Raw genomic sequence first — 18,117 nt, 5'->3', positions numbered from 1 at the left:
CTTGACAAACATTGTGTGTTTTATCTGGGAATTCCAGCCACATAGTCTATACTGTGGCAGTCCTACTCAATATTCACTCAGTAAATTACAGAATTCCTCAAAAAAACAAACAAGGTCATACAAATATAAAACAGGTATTATGTTATACACCATCTCTATATTAATTGGAGGCACACCCAGTAGCTCAGTGAGACAGGCACTGGCTCGCGAACCACGATGGTTCAGTGGGTAAGGTACTGGCTCGCGAACCATGATGGTTCAGTGGGTAAGGCACTGGCTCGCGAACCATGATGGTTCAGTGGGTAAGGTACTGGCTCGCGAACCATGATGGTTCAGTGGGTAAGGCACTGGCTCGCGAACCACGATGGTTCAGTGGGTAAGGTACTGGCTCGCGAACCACGATGGTTCAGTGGGTAAGGTACATGCTCGCGAACCAGGATGGTTCAGTGGGTAAGGTACTGGCTCGCGAACCACGATGGTTCAGTGGGTAAGGTACTGGCTCGCGAACCACGATGGTTCAGTGGGTAAGGTACTGGCTCGCGAACCACGAAGGTTCAATGGGTAAGGTACTGGCTCGCGAACCACGATGGTTCAGTTGGTAAAGTACTCTGTAAGCCTCTGGTTTGTGAAGCACAGTGGCTCAGTTAGTAAGACACTTGCTCACTAACCACGGTGGCTCAGTGAGTAAGACTGTGTCTTACTAACCACAGTGGTCTAGGTTTGATCCTGGTGCTGGCCAAAGAAAGTTCCCCAGGATTTTCCATGCAGAATGTAGGGTGTGACATTCATTGGTTTCTATATTACAGGTATTATTAGAAGATGTTGAAGGACAAGTGAATAGTAAAGAGAAGTTATTACATCAATTAACACAGAGATTACAAGATAAAGATAAACAATTACACGATTGTTTTAATCTTCTAGATAAAGATCATTTTCAGGTAGGATAACTCAATACAGGGGATATAACTAGTCACAATAATTACTACAGACACAGGTGATACAACTAGTCACACATACGCAAGAAACCAGAAAGTCTGCCATTGAGTTAAGTTGCATGGTTTCGATTCCCTGTCTGTATGCAACAAGGAGTAGGGTCACTTGTCCAACCTCATGGGTTTCTCTGGATTTTCTAGTTTCCTCCCACTGATAAAGACCCCTAGACCCAAGCGAATTATTGTAATAAAATTGAACCATACGTTAGACCCAAAATGACCTAGTTTGTGTCGAGTGGATGTTAAACCCCATATCTCTGTCCCCGTACAGACACAATCATGGCCTATGATTGTATTCTTTATGACATAGGGACCTCTGTAGTCAATTGGGTAGGGTTCCGAACGTGTACTAACAACAAATTTAACCCCATTTTTATTCTTTTCTATTATAATACAGCGTAAATATCATTGTTGTTGTTTCAAGTTAAAACTGAGAAACGCTTTTGTTTGTTATATAGATTGAAGAAGGTAAGAATCCTGTTGATTTACTGAAAAAACTTCAACATAAATTAAAAGAGAAGGAAACATTGGTTGAGGTATGTTATAAATGTTTTTGTATATAGTGAAAAGGGGGATTTGATTAAACATTCTACAATAGAATTCTCAACATTCTTCAGACGGCATCAGCCCAGAATATCAGTAACAAGGAAATGAAATGGGGTTTAACGTCCTGCTGTTCTGCACCGAAATGGGCTAATGAAGACGGGCATACACCATACAGTGTGCTATGAGGGAAATTTTTCCCGGTAAGCGGCACTATGGCCTACTCTTATATCGAATTCCAACTGCTAAGGGATCTTTTATGTGCATGCCAATGTATACATGGGATCTTGGATTTTCGTCCCACCCTACTGACTAGACAGCTGTCCTTGTCAGGCCCTCCATCCTGCACCACTGACAAGGGGAAAGCTCCCCGGAAATTCCTGATAAACTTTCTCGGCCAATGCAGGGATCGAACACGAGGCCTCCAGACTTGTGAGCCAGTGGCTTACCCACTTAGCCACTGGTGGCTTCCATGTAAAAAAAACATTGGCCAACTGAATATTATATAATACTATCTCAATTTGATTATGTAAGAATTATGCTCACACCACATCTGTTTTCGGCCTGGGATTTGGGAAAGATCTGGACGAAAAATCAAGTGCCCCAATAATTGCTAAATGACATTGAGATAGAGAAGGTCAAACATTAAGATTTCCATTAAAACAGTTTATGTTGTACATTGATGATGAGTATTTGATTGAGATTGGCAATAAATAATATATTACACATTGATGATGAGTATTTTATCGAGATTGACGATATTGATGATAAGTATTTTTTGAGATTGACAGGACATTGATGATGAGTATTTTATCGAGATTGACGATGTTGATGAGTATTTTATTGAGATTGACGATGTTGATGATGAGTATTTTGTTTATTTTAGAATTTAGAAGCAGAGAAACAAAATATAGTAGATGAGAAAGAAAGTGAAATACGTAATCTCAAACAATCGATACGAGAAAAGGATCGTGATTTAAATCAAGCCAATCAGATGTTAGTAAGAGCAGAAGATAATGTTGAGGTATAGTATATACTGTTGGTTGATTAGAGGAGCCATGGTGAGTAGGACGTTGGCTTGCTAACCTGGAGGTTCCATGTTCGATCCCTGCGTTGGCTGAAAAAGTTCATCGTGATTCTACGGCACCGGGAGCAAACCCACTACCTCCAGACTAGCGAGCCGGCATCTTACCCATTTAGCCACCGTGACTCCGGAGAAATATATGGATAAATGCTGCTGTTGAGGCTAAATTTTCCTACTCCACATTGCACGCATATCAAAAATTTAGAGTGGGTTGTTCATTTGATTTCTCCCAGAAATCAATCCTTTTAATACTGGGGATATGCAAAACATGTTGTTGCTAAGTATTGTTTTGGTTATGTTGTTGTATTTGGTCTATATATATATTTGCCTCATACCTGTTTTACTGTATTAGCTTGATAACGTTGAGAGAATACTCTACGAAACGTCGCCTTAGATATACTAGTAGCTGTTTTCCATAAGTATGTGTTTTGTTGTTACGCTATCCAGTTACTAAATGCCATGTTAGTTCCTTGTGACGGAGTTTTATTTTATTTTTTCTCCCCCAGAATCTAGAACGAGCAGTAGAAGAAAAAGAGGAAAATATGAAACAGTTATCAAAATGTCTTCAGGCTGCCCAAAAGTCATTTGAGGTAAATATATGTGAATTTTCAGATATCAAGGTGTCAAGCTTTGAAATAAAACACCTGTCACAGACAATGTCAGGTACAAATTTAGGCTTTGTCAGGCTCAGTCAATCTTGTGTCTGTCATTTTATCTGTTATAGATGTGTTGTTTAATGTTATTTTTAATATATTTCTGGTACAAAGTTCAAAATGTGAGGAGGCTTATTCACAAAAACTTAGAAATAATAGCATGTGCACGCTGTATCATAAAGTCTGTCATTAAGTCAACTGACGTGGTTTCGAATCCCCGGTTGTACGTGACAAGGAGTAGGGTCGCCTGTCCAACCTCGTGGGTTTTCTCTGGGTCCTCTGGTTTCCTCTCACTGCTAAAGACCCCTACGCTCAAGCAAATTATTGAAATAAAATTTAAAAAAACATTTGTTAGTCCTGAAATGACCTAGTTTGTGTCGAGTGGACCTTAAACACCCTCTCTCTCTCTCTCTCTCTCTCTCTCTTCGATTTTTGATATGTGACAATTCCAAGATGGCTGCGATGATGTCATGCTCTCATCCTGGTCCATTCACTTGATTTAGTATTTGTTGATTATCGCTTCAGTCTGATTAAAACACAGATCCTATTTCGTTTCGTTTTTATAGTTCAAAATTTTGTCAAAAGTACTTGTCTTTAATACACTAGGATCTGGAAGGGTTGTTAGATAACCCACGTTCCTATTGATGTGAGGGATTAGCCAATGAAGCGGCCTGTTACTTCAAGTTTTTGGCGTAAGCTGTATTGAACTGTGAGGGATTAGCTAATGAAACGATCTGTTACGTCAAGTTCTTACCGTGTGGTGCATGGAACTGCGGGTAACCCACTCAAAACATCAACGCTGATTGTTTAATCAATGTCTGACGTCACAGGGTCAAAAGCCGCTCGTATAACCCCCAACACGACCTTCCACTAGAACTGGTCAGATCTTCATGCATAAGAGGCCATCAAAAGTATAAAAAAACGAAATATAGATCTGTATTTTAATCTGATTGTTATTGCTTGCAGTGTCTGTGTAGTTTGTCTGATCTGTTTTGATTGCATGTGGTGCTGTGCTCCTGTACTTGTTATTAATGTATTCTGTTAATTGATGTCAATAGAACTTAATATATTTATTTAAATATATTTTAAGATTTTTGACAGAAGATTGTCCGATCCTCTAGGGATGTCCAACCGATCATGGGATGATGATCCGTGGGGGATTGGTCAATCTTTCACTGAACCAGAGGTTTGTATAACCTGCTTATATCGTACTACCTGGTGGTTAGGGTCCTGGTAAACATCATCATACTCTTTATACCCATGTATAATTAATGAAATGAAATGAAATGGGGTTTAATGTCCTACTGTTCTACTCCGACTGGGCTAATGAAGACGGGCATATGCCATATAGTGTGCTAAGAGGAAAATTATTCCCGGGCAACGGCAATCTGGCCTACTCTTATATCGAATTCCAACAGCCAAGGGATCTTTAACAACGTGCATCTCAATGTATACATGGGACCTCGGTTTTTCGTCACATCTGATGGACTAGACAGCTGTCCCATGTCTAATAACTTGTGGGGGGGGGGGGGATTGAGTGATCCAATGCATGCATTTTAGATCATAAGGTCTGTCTAATCAATCTGTAAATACAGGCTAGAAAGTATGAATCAGCCATCTTAGAATTGTGATTTCATATCGGTTAGGTTGCTGAATGGTTTAATGTTTACTCTTAAGATCGTACAGTCTGCCATTGAGTCAAGTGACATGGTTTCCATCCCAGGCTAGTACGTGACAAGGAGTAGGGTTTGTCTGCCTAATTTGTAGGTTTTCTCCAGGTCCTCAAGGTGGTCAAGTGGTACACTTGGGTATTCTCCAGCTGCCCGGTTTCCTCCCACTCCTAAAGGAGGTGGTCAAGTGGTACACTTGGGTATCCTCCAGGTGCTCTGGTTTCCCCCCACTCGTAAAAGAGGAGGTCTAATGGTCTAACACATGCTCTGTAGATTATAAGGTCTTGTCAATGTGTCACCTTCCACTTCTAAAGACCCCTACGTGCAAACAATTTATTGAAATAAAATTGTACCCTGGTAGTACCAAAATGACCTATTTCTGTCAAGTGGATGTTAAACCCCATTTTTCTCTCGCATTCTTTCTAATAACTATTTCAAACATATTCTTATAGTCATCTGGCTTGGAATTAATAATCATAGTTATACCAGACAAAATGTCAGACACTAATCAACTAGCTATAGTACCTGATATTTTTAACTTGTGCTGAACATGTATTTAGGCCATTTATATTACATTAAGCGAAGCCGCAAAGTGAGGAATTTTCTTTGCATACCCCAGCTTGGCAGGGACGTTTTAGCATTGCAACGTCTTCGCAGATCAATTTTCCAGCAAAGCTTTGGTCAAACGTCAGAGCCGATCAGCATCAAGACGTGATGCATCTAACAAGACCAGCTTCGCTCACTACAATCGCCAGCGTTTTAATTTTTTAGCTTAGCTTAGCTTAATATAAACCGGCCTTTGAGCATAGAAACGCTGAACAAAAACAAGACAAAACTGTACTGAACAAAATGGCAGCATTTGAGGAATTACGTCTGACAAAGCCAGAATTTATGCCTGTCATTGTCTGTATCAGGTGCCTAATATACAAACTTGATGGCATTGTCCAGTAACTATTGTTGTACTCTAAAAACCATGTTAGATCAATCGTCTGGATAGCTGAGTCTACTACCTTTGTTAATTTAGCTATTTTCCTTACAGATAGTTGTATTACTACTCACCAGGGGCACTGATCACATCTGGTTTTCCTAAATTAATAATTATATGCTCCAGGCTATAGCTAACTAATAATTATCGGCTCCAAGCTATAATTAACTAATTATTATTGGACCAGGCTATAGTTAACTAATAATTATTCGATCGGACTATAGCTAGCTAATAATTATTGCCTCCAGACTATAGTTAACTAATAATTATTGGCTTCGGGCTATAGTTAACTTATAATTATTATTGGATATGACTGGAGTTAATTAATAATTATTGGATCAGGCTATAGTTAACTCATAATTAGCTATACATGTAGCTAACTAATAATTATTGGACCAGGCTATAGTTATTGGATCTGACTGGAGCTAATTAATAATTATTGGACGGGGCTATAGTTAACTAATAATTATTGGCTCCGGGCTACAGCTAACTAATGATTTTTATCATATTCTCTCGATTTACTGCTGACAAATATTACTGATAACGATTGCTGGCTAAATGAGTAGGAGGTAAAAAGATAAAGTCAGAATCTTATTCTCAAGCTGTAAAAAGATTATGCACTTGCCAAGCCAGCTATTTTGATATCATTAGCTGGTAAATATCTATTGTCTACGATGTGGAGAGAGGGATAAAACTTTTACAAGAAGAAATTAATGATTTTGTTAATCTATTAAATGTCTTGAATATGTGCCACACGTAGGGAACACAATATACGTCCACATTTGATAGGTTTGAAATCCAATCTGATTAAAACACAGATCCTATTTCATTTTGTTTTTTTATAGTTCAAATTTTCGTTTTACTTGTCTTTACTACACTAGGATCTGGAGGAGTTGTTATATAACCCGCGTTCTGGTTGATGTAAAAGATTAGCCAATGAACCAGTCTGTTACGGCGAGTTCTTGGCGTGCGGTTCATGGAACTGTGGGTATACGACTAGAAACATCAACTCTGATTGATTAATCAATGTCTGACGTCATTGGGTCAAATGCCGCTTTTATGACCCCTGACGCAACCTCCCACTACAACCGGTCAGATCTTCATGCAGTGTAGGCCATCGAAAGTGTAAAAAAAAACTAAACAAAATATAGATGTGTATTTTAATCAGATAGGTTTGAAATTATACATAGTGCTAATTTGTTTGAAATAATATCTAGTGTTAAAGCGGGGTTTAAACTAGGGAATGTAGAGTTTGTCTTACGGATAGACCTTATGTCTGTTTACACTGTCTGACATCAATAATGACTGATCTAATCAAGGAAATAATACTGGCTGTTTCTAATCAAAGAAGTAATAATGACTCATCTAATCAAGAAAGTAATAATGACTGATCTAATCAAGGAAATAATAATGACTGATCTAATCAAGAAAGTAATAATGACTGATCTAATCAAGGAAATAATAATACTGATCTAATCAAGGAAGTAATAATGACTGATCTAATCAAGAAAGTAATAATGACTGATCTAATCAAGGAAATAATAATGACTGATCTAATCAAGGAAGTAATAATGGCTGATCTAATCAAGGAAGTAATAATGACTGATTTAATCAAGGAAGTAATAATGACTGATCTAATCAAGAACATTATAATGACTGATCTAATCAAGGAAGTTATAAATTCCTGTAAATTTGATTGTCTGTAGCATGAAAATAGAACCTGTTCGATTGAGCAGATCAGATCAGACAGATCCGTCTACGAGGCAATCCCACGGATTAATAATATAATCGCGGCTTTAAACCATATTTTTATCTAATCCCCAGGAAGCCATGGATAACCACATGCGTACAATCGACCAGAAGACCGATATGATAAATAGATTAAAATCATCAGTTGAGGCCAAGGAAGCAGCTCTTGAGGTTTGTTTTAATATTTATTACATAATTTGGGGGTTGGATGGCTAAATGGTTTTCATGTGCATTGTATCATAAAGTCTGTCATTGACCAGATTATCAGAAGATTGAATCCTGTGTGTGCCAAGAAGAACCATAGGGATTTCTCAAACCTTGTTCAGACTTGTCAGGATTGGTGAAAGGAAATGATGAGCCAACATAGAGATAAGAATAAAAGTTGTTCATTATTTAATACATGTATTTATAGGAGTCTGTAGAGTTGTTCATTATTTAATACATGTATTTATAGGAGTCTATAGAGTTGTTCATTATTTAATACATGTATTTATAGGAGTCTGGGAGCCACGGTGGCTAGGTGGTTAAGACACTGGCTCGCTAGCCTGGAGGTCGGGTGTTCGATCCCTGCATTGGCCGAGAAAGTTCATCTGGATTTTCCGACGTGGTTTCCCCTTGTCAGTGGTGCAGAACGGAGGGCCTGACAAGTACAGCTGTCTAGTCATTCGGATGAGACGAAAAACCGAGGTCCCGTGTATAATTGGAATGCACGTAAAAGATCCCTTGGCAGTTGGAATTCGATATAAGAGTAGGCGATAGTGCCGCTGCCCGGGCAAAATTTCCCTCATAGCACACTGTATGGCGTATGCCCGTCTTCATTAGCCCAGTATAGGAGCAGAACAGTAGGACGTTAAACCCCATTTCATTTCATTTTCATTTCATTTATAGGAGTCTATAGAGTTGTTCATTATTTAATACATGTATTTATAGGAGCCTATAGAGTTGTTCATTATTTAATACATGTATTTATAGGAGTCGGTATAGTTGTTCATTATTTAATATATACAGCTATAGGAACCTATAGAGTTGTTAATTATTTAATGCATGTATTTATAGGAGTCTATAGAGTTGTTCATTATTTAATACATGTATTTATAGGAATCTATAGAGTTGTTCATTATTTAATACATGTATTTATAGGAGTCTATAGAGTTGTTCATTATTTTTAAAATATATACATTTATAGGAGCCTATAGAGTTGTTCATTATTTAATACATGTATTTATAGGAGTCTATAGAGTTGTTCATTATTTAATATATACATTTATAGGAGCTGATAGAGTTGTTAATTATTTAATACATGTATTTATAGGAATCTATAGAGAAGAGTCCAGCTTTATCGACAGATCAAGTGAAGAAACTAAAAAAACAGTTGAAAGATAAAGAGGCTATCATACAGGTAGATAATTATTTATTTTAAAAACTTTTGAAAATATTGAAAAGCAACTTCAGTACTGCAATGGAGCCATACAGTTGAATCAGCTCTTGGTTAGAATCAATGAAAATATGGGACGTGGTTGTAATATTTGACTATGTTTTTATATAGAAATTATTAAATGACCCCATTACCCAACTGGGACGTGGTTGTAATATTTGACTCTGTTTTTATATAGGAATTATTAAATGAGAAACATAAACTATCTGAGGAGAACGAGATGATGTCGAGAGATTTCTTCAATAGATCACAGATTAAAGATCATGATTTAAAGGTGAGTCATTTGTCAGATTTATAACATTTTTACTACAGAATTCTGTGCTACATTCATTTTACTGTGTACTATTCTACCGCTACCTGGGAATAAAAGTGACTCACTAAACAGAAGGTCACAAGTTCAGTCCTGTTGTTTGTAGGACGGTGGGATAAAAAAAAAATGAGATCCAATATATACCATTCGAACCAGATTAAAGATCCCCTGACAGTTGGAAATAAAAGTATGGAGGAGATCATAGCGTGGCTGCAAGGGCAGAATGTCACCCGTGGCATATGTTACTGGTTGGTGCACACCCTCATGCCATATTTCACTGATTGGTGCAGGCCCTATGCCCTGCAAATCAGTCAGCACCAGGGTTGAACCAAGGTTTTCCTGATTATTGAGTCAGTGCCATACTCTCCAATCAAATCAAGGTTTGAATTGTAGGCAATCATTTTAAGATCTCTCTGCATCGTTTTCTCTGTTTTCCCTGTCTAGTCGTTCGGATTGGGCGGAAAAACTGAGGTCCCGTGTGCACGTAAAAGATCCCTTGACAGTTGGAATTCGATATAAGAGTAGGCCATAGTGCTGCTGTCCAAGCAAAATTTCCCTCATAGCACACTGTATGGCGTATGTCCGTCTTCATTAGCCCAGTTCGGAGCAGAACAGTAGGACGTTAAACCCCATTTCATTTCTCTGTTTTCCAGTCGTTACTAGAGAAACATATGAAAGAAAAGAGTAAACTGGATAAAGATATTCAAGATTTACAATCAGATTTAAATAAACGAGATCTAGAAATACAGGTGAGTAGATTTATATAAAGGTAATCTAGAAATACAGGTGAGTAGATTTATATAAAGGTGATCTAGAAATACAGGTGAGTAGATTTATATAAAGGTGATCTAGAAATACAGGTGAGTAGATTTATATAAAGGTAATCTAGAAATACAGGTGAGTAGATTTATATAAAGGTAATCTAGAAATTTTCACTTGATTGTCACTACTTGGGGGATTTAGAGAATTCAATTTCAGAAGGGTTATTTTGATTGAAAATGGTCATCGTGGGATGTAACCCAGTCTAAACTCAGCAATAAATGTGTCAGTGTGTGTATTAAGTTTGCATATATATTTTTTTATTTTAAACAGAGGTTAGAAAACAACAGAGTATGGACAGAAGATCAGATCGATAAATTACGCGATTCCATGAAAGAAAAAGATAAAACCATAGAGGTATGTATAAATTGTGGGGAGTTGGATGACCGAATGGTTAGCACATGCGCTGAATCATAAAGTCTGTCATTGAATCAACTGGTGGGGTTTTGATTCCCCGGTTGTACGTGACAAGGAGTAAGGTAGCCTGTCCAACCTCGTGGGTTTTCTCAGCGTCCTCCGGTTTCCTCCCACTGCTTAAGACCCCTACGCGCAAGCGAATTATTGAAATAAAATTAAACCATATGTTAGTGCCGAAATTACCTAGTTTGTGTTGAGTGGACGTTAAACCCCATCTCTCTCTCTGTCTCTCTCTCTCTCTCTCTCTCTCTCTCTCTCTCATTTGGTGCTGAAAGGTATGATGCTAAACCTGATTCATTTAATTTTATTTTGTAGGCCTTGTTTGAAAGCGGTAAAGAAAAAGATAAATTATTACAACAGTCACAGGCGAGATCACCTTCCCAATCATCATCTACCGTTGACCTGGCACACGTTCAAGCTTTACAAGACGAGATCGCCTTCCTCTTAAATCATCTGACAAATAAGGACGCCCTGATCAACCAACTCCGCGGTAAAACAGATCAGTCACCATGGCAACAACAAGAGATTGATCGTCTGTCAGATGAACTCTTGAAAAAAAATCAGGTTTGTTATAATCTTTATACGCCCACAAGGCTACATTTTTTTAATGGACTTGTACAAATTTAGTCAACATCCAAGTTTTCCTTTCAGATAAGAATCTATATGTAATGATGTAGATGTGTGTATAGAATCTTAAAGCAATGTAATGATGTGTATAGAATCTTAGATAAAGCAATGTAATGATGTGTATATAGAGAATCTCCTACCAGTCTTTTTTGATATCAAAAAATATCAACACAAGTTGATAAAGTAACAAAAAACGAGGCTCTGCCGAGTTTTTTTTTACTTTATCAACGAGTGTTGATATTTTTTGATATCAAAAAAGACGAGTAGGAGATTTTATTTATCACCCAATCCCTTCTTACATACACAAATAGATAAATATAATTGTTTCCTGTAGATTTCACTTTTACTGAACATTACGGCGTAGTGATACATCATTTTTTGACAGCAATTCAACCATTGCAAAGTTCTTTATATTGACCCAGTGTTTCCATCAAGGTCAATTTAATAACAATAGTTCATTTTTAATAATAAAAAAGGTTACTTTTAATAAGAAATGAACTGTTCTTTGAAAATAAAAAAAAAGTAGTTCCTTTTCAACTGACCAATCAAATTCATGTAAAGCGATATCTCCTAAGGAGATATCGCAATAGATTATGAAATATATCACACAAGCGATATCTACTGTAGAATGTATTATTGGGTGATAAAGAATCTTATATAAAACAATGTAATGTGTATAGAATCTATATAAAACAATGTAATGATGTGTATAGAATCTATATAAAACAATGTAATGATGTGTATAGAATCTATATAAAACAATGTAATGATGTGTATACAATGTATATTTCTATTTTCAGGTTTTAAAATCTACTAACAGTAATAAAGATGAGTTGGCTAAACAACTGGTAAGTTTGTTGGTTTAAGCGATATTTATTATAACAATAACAGGGTGCGGTAGTAGTCATAGGTAAAGCTAATAACTGAATGCACTGAATGGTCCATGTTCCTGAAGCGATGACTGCAAGTTTTACAACATCTGGACGTTGCTTGTTTACTTCACAATTCTCGAACTTATAGCTATGTTATCTACAGACTCATGAGCAGTAGCGTCCAATCAGAGGTTGTGACATCGCGACCTCCACAAAAACCTTGACATTGAATGAACCTTGAACTTTGCAACTCGATTATCACAGGTAGACATTTTAGCTTGAAAGCGCGAGACTTGGTATTTGCGAAGATCAAGGAATCAGGCTCACAAGCTGGTCTTGTACCCAATCGGAATTAGTGCCAAAATATGCAGGGTATTACATGAAGGCCTTGATAAGATGTACGTAGTTACAGCGAGATCAAGCCTTCTATTGAAGATGTGAATGGTCAAGTGGTCTAACATGTGGATTTTAGACCATAAGGTCATTGAGTCAAGTGGTATCGTTTCGATCACAATTTGAAATGGTGCTCTTTGTGTGCTATGAGGGAAATTTTGATCCGACTGCTGCGTTTCCTTCTACTGTTCTTCAAATACCAATTGCTAAGGTGTACACAGGACCTCAGTTTTCCGTACCATCCGAACAACTGGGACATTTTTCCCTGCCAGGGTATCCAGATAGGAGAATTTAGCCCATGTTTTAACATATTCATCTTCAGTTTCTGTATTATTCGAACAACTTTACATATTCCCTCAAAACTATATCTTAAACATGCATTATGCAAGAGTTAAATCTGCCAATTGCAGGTCTTTCTTTAGGCCTGAAACGTTATCTAAATTATTATTTAGACATTAATTAACTTATCCAGACCATAATCAACTCTCAATGCTATTGGATGTCTCCGATTTTAAACAGATTTGAATCTGATCTGTTCTACAGTTGTCATGCTTAACCGTAAAAATGGATAATCTTGGTTCAGTAAGAATCCTTAGCAGTTGGCATTGGAATAGGCAGAAATGTAACTGTCCAGGCAAATTTTCCTCATAGCATACTGTGATGACATGCCCATCGTCATATACTCGATTTGTGCAAAAAAGTCGGACTTGAACCCCCATTTTATTCAATGTTATTTATTTTAGGAGGAATTACGGAAACGTGTGACAGAATTAGAAGCGCAAAGTCAAAAAGTCTCCCAGTATGAACGTGAAATAGTTCATTTAAAAGAGGTATTACAAGCCAAGGAAGATAACTCTAAACATCCTAGACCAGATGATAATACACAGGTAGGACATACAGATCACTAAAGATTTCCCCATTGACTTTAATGTTAATTCTCGTCTCTTAGACCGGCTCTAACTTTTTCCCAAACTTTCGTTGGGTAGTAAACGCTTTCTATCACAGATGGAGCAACATATCGCAACCTCTTGCCCAAAAGCACGTATGAAGTTCTTCATGAAAAACTTGAGATACACAAGCTGGAAGTAGAGACAAGTAAACATGCAATCTTTGGCCCTACATTTCAACCTAACCAACCTCTCAACTCTTGTATCCTTCCGCATCAAAATTATGAATATTCACCAAAACCTGGCAGAAAATGTATTTTCAAACCCTTTTCTTCCATTCTACACCAAAAAGTCAACAAAAATTGCCATGCAAAAGGGGGAAAAAGGAAAAGGGAGGGAAAGACTAAAAATAGCTTTGGCCCTTGTTTCGGGGGGGTTGGATGGCTGAATGGTTAGCGTGCGTGCGCTGTATCATAAAGTCTGTCATTGAGTCGACTGGCGTGGTTTCGAATCCCGGTTGTACGTGGCAAGGAGTAGGGTAGCCTGTCCAACCTCGTGGGTTTTCTCCGGGTCCTCCGGTTTCCTCCCACTGCTAAAGACCCCTACGCGCAAGCGAATTATGTAAATAAAATTAAACCATATGTTTGTCCCGAAATGACCTAGTTTGTGTCGAGTGGACGTTAAACCCCATTTCTCTCTCTCTCTCTCTGGCCCTTGTTTCGTGGGTGACGGTGTAGGAATAATTGGTGAGCTGTGTCCATATCACATAGTATTAGTCCAGATTATTCCAAAACAACATGGACTGAATTCAAATGAACAGACTTACAGTGAACAATTGTTTTTACTGAAAATATGCAGAAATTTAACAATGTCCTCCTAAATTCTTACACGGTTTTGTTTTATAATTTATTTCCCGTGTTTCAGGGACTAATTGAATCAGACGCAATGCGTAATGGTTTTAAAATCTTTACACTCTCTCTCAAATAGAAAAAAAATCTTACCATTTCAGTGTGGTTTTCCTCACTATTGACACACTTTTCTTGGTACACTACATATGCCAGAATACTAATTCATTCGGGGGGATGGATGGTCGAAGGGTTAGCACATGGCGCGTTGTATCATAAGGTCCGTCATTGAGTCAACTGGTGTGGTTTCGATTCCCCGGTTGTATCTGACAAGGAGTAGGGTCTCCTGTCCATCCTTGTGGGCTTTCTCCAGGTCCTCCTGTTTCCTCCTACTGCTAAAGACCCCTACGCGCAAGCGAATTATTGAAATAAAATTGAACTATATGTTAGTCCCGAAATGACCTAGTTTGTGTCGAGTAGCCACATGGTTCTATAAAACGATTACAATAACCAACTATGTTTATCTTGTGTTGCAGGATTTGATGCGTAAACAGTTAGCAGAGATAAAATCATTGGGGGATATATTACGTAAACAACGAGATGTATTTATTACACTGGATAATCAACACTACAATAATACCAGGTAAATATTACACTGGACAATCAACACTATAATAATATTAGGTAAATATTACATATATTACTGGATAATCAATACTACAATACTACTGAATATTACATAGTACACTGGACAATCAAAAACTACAAAAGTACCAGGTAAGTATTACATATATTACTGGATAATCAATACTACAATAGTACCAGGTAAATATTACATACATGTATATATTTTACACTGAAACTATAATACTAACAGGTAAATTTTGTTGTATGTAATTATACATTAGGAGATTGTGACGTTCAGAACGACTATAGGAAGCCAACATAATGAATCTAACATCGTTGGTTAGACACTGTACATGTAACATGGGTATCATTTACATGTAATCTGGTGTATTTAGCCCTAATTTGTTACACATTCATTCAATATCAAATCCTTGTTTAAAAATTTGTAAAAATCGGTCACTTCAGCAAGATCCAAGATGGTGATTTCACTTATTTAGCCGAATAATTCTGTCTGCTTATCATAAGGCCTGTCATTTAGTCAGCTGACATGGTTTCGAATCTGCAGTTGTATGTGACAAGGAGTAGGGTCGCCTGTCCATCCTCATGGGTTTGTTTCAGGTCCTCCGGTTTGCTCCCACTGCTAAAGAATCTACGCGCAAAAGAATTATAGAAATAAAATTGAACCATGTGTTAGTCCCGAAATGACCTAGTTTGTGTCGTGTGGACATTAAACCCCATTTCTCTCTCTCTCTCTCGTTCATCTCTGGGATTGAGATTGTCTACATTAGAAACAAATTTGTATTATGCCTTCCTTTCTGTCTCTGCCATTTTTCTCTTTGCTATATTGATTGCTAGGTTGTACGTGAAAGTGAAAAGGAGTAGGGTCGCCTGTCCAACCTTGTGGATTTACTCTGGGTCCTCCAGTTTCCTCCCACTGCTAAAGACATCTACGCACAAGCGAATAATTGAAATAAAATTGAACCATATGTTAGTCCCGAAATGACTAGTTTGTGACAGGGGAGGTTAAACCCCATTTCTCTCTCTCATTCTCTCTCTTTCTCTCTCATCTCATCTCAAAAGCAGGACCTTAAACCTCATCTCTCTCTCTCTTTGATATATTTTAAATCTTATTAACTATTGGATATACAACTTAGTATTGATTGATCTTACCTAATCACTGTATTGACACAATAGATATCAAATTAACATAAATCCCTAATCTCTTAATCTCATTAATTCCTCTACTCCACTAGTCATGTCAACTATTTGTCTGTCATCACACTCTGTACCTAACAACAATCACTCAAGCGAGGAATAACATTAGGGGATTGTATAGGGGGTGATTAAGGATTGCTACACAACACACCTGTCTGTTACCTGTGTTAATTAGATTATAGTTTATCTGCTGTGGTATCATACCTATCTTCTTACCTGTGTGTGTATCATGACTGTCTATTACCTGTATTTAGGAGATTATAGCTTATCTGGTGAGGTATCTAATATATCATATACATTCTTAATCTTATTTACCTGTAACTTAAATATACCTGTCTTTGTACCTATGTTTTTTTTTTTTACCTGTGCCTACTTCTTACCTGTATAGTATTTGATGACTGAAGGACATACTAGTAGTTGTATTAGGGTTAGTAAAAGACGATACCTGTTGAAACGTTGTGCTTATGGAATAAAAACCAGAGCTTGTTTCACATCAATATTGCGTTCTGTTAACATAAACGCTTGTTGGATTGTCAGTCCGAAACATGGTGTTTGATAAAATTAAAACACTTATCTGGATGTACTGCTTCTGAATTTTAATTACATGGATACTACTTCTCAATTTTATTAACAGGCTACTACTTCTCAATTTTATTAACATGCATCCAGATAAGTGTTTTAATTTTAGAGAAATTTATTTTTATATGTTTTATAAGGGTTATTGTGTTTGATGTGCTAAATACAGTGTTATCAGTCCGAAACATTGTGTTTGATGTCATTAGCTTATATTGTGTTACAGTTAATGAACAATTTGGTTAGTAGTATTGATGATATTGACATTATATTGATATTTATTACACCTGGGAATAGTATATAGATGTTAATCAGTAGAATATTGAACTATATTTTATATTTACTTCATATGTATAAATACATTTGATGAATCCATATTGACCAAATGGGACTAGATATGAACAGTCATTAGAACTGTAAGATACATGAGTACTAGTAGATCATGAGGATCATTCATTAGACCTGCCAGTTGATTATGAGGAACATTCATTAGACCTGTAAGATACGGGAGTACCAGTAGATTATGAGGAGCAGTCATTAGAACTGTAGAAATATTTGTACCAGTAGATGATGAGGAACATTTATAACTGTAAACCTTTCCCATATGTACCAGTATTTCTAAGTGTATTTGTTGTTGGCTAAGTGGGTAAGACTCTGGCTCGCTAGCCTGGAGGTCGCATGTTTGATCACTGCATTGGCCGAGAAAGTTCGTGATTTTCTAACGTGGATTCCCATTGTCAGTAGTGCACAGCTGTCTAGTTGTTCGGATGGGACGAAAAACCAAGGTCCCGTGTACACATTGGCGTGCATGTAAAAGATCTCTTGGTAGTTGGAATTCGATATAAGAGTAGGCCATAGTGCCGCTGCCCAGGCAAAATTTCCCTCATAGCACACTGTATGGCATATGCCTGTCTTCATTAGCCCAGTCGGAGCAAAACAGTAGGATGTTAAACCCCATTACATTTCAGTTTAGATTTATCTTACATGTATTTTAAAATGGTGTAGTGTTAAAGGTTAAAATGGTTGAGTGTTAAACTAGAGATTGTTTATTTTGTTATTTGTTGTGTATATTCAGTGGTGATAAGGTGTCAAGTATTTGTTAGATTAATATTTTATTTCAAGTATGACATGAGTATATATATAATACTGAAACAAGCCGAAGATTATATAGATCAATACATCTGTACATTATTGAGGGATTGGATGGTCAAATGGTTAGCATCAGCGCGCTGTATCATAAGGTCTGTCATTGAGTCAACTGCTGTGGTTTCCACTTTCCCGGTTGTACGTGACAAGGAGTAGGGTCACCTGTCCTACCTCGTGGGTTCTCCGGTTTCCTCCCACTGCTAAAAACGCCTACGCGCAAGCGAATTGTTGAAATAAAATTGAACCATATTATGTTAGTCCCGAAATGACCTAGT

General features: G+C 37.3%; 1 protein-coding gene across 2 annotated transcripts in view; it reads left to right on the top strand.

Annotated features, from left to right (window-relative positions):
* The window catches only part of LOC126827494 (uncharacterized), a 75,096-nt gene that overhangs the window by 34,929 nt on the left and 22,050 nt on the right, over positions 1-18,117 (top strand). The window contains exons 17-29 of one of the 2 annotated variants that reach the window (XM_056102153.1): positions 807-938; positions 1,451-1,528; positions 2,422-2,559; positions 3,126-3,209; positions 7,752-7,847; positions 8,989-9,075; positions 9,290-9,385; positions 10,075-10,170; positions 10,514-10,597; positions 10,973-11,221; positions 12,085-12,132; positions 13,293-13,436; positions 14,818-14,924. In XM_056102153.1, the coding sequence (XP_055958128.1) occupies positions 807-938; positions 1,451-1,528; positions 2,422-2,559; positions 3,126-3,209; positions 7,752-7,847; positions 8,989-9,075; positions 9,290-9,385; positions 10,075-10,170; positions 10,514-10,597; positions 10,973-11,221; positions 12,085-12,132; positions 13,293-13,436; positions 14,818-14,924 (1,439 nt within the window). Of the gene's footprint in view, positions 1-806; positions 939-1,450; positions 1,529-2,421; positions 2,560-3,125; positions 3,210-4,339; positions 4,459-7,751; positions 7,848-8,988; positions 9,076-9,289; positions 9,386-10,074; positions 10,171-10,513; positions 10,598-10,972; positions 11,222-12,084; positions 12,133-13,292; positions 13,437-14,817; positions 14,925-18,117 lie in introns of those variants that run through there. The other variant, XM_056102154.1, reaches the window with a different exon arrangement.

The sequence above is a fragment of the Patella vulgata genome, chromosome 7 (assembly GCF_932274485.2).
Source record: "Patella vulgata chromosome 7, xgPatVulg1.2, whole genome shotgun sequence".
Taxonomy (NCBI): Eukaryota; Metazoa; Mollusca; class Gastropoda; family Patellidae; genus Patella; species Patella vulgata.
The sequence above is the reverse complement of the archived record's forward strand: the minus strand, read 5'-3'. Positions and strand labels throughout refer to the sequence as shown.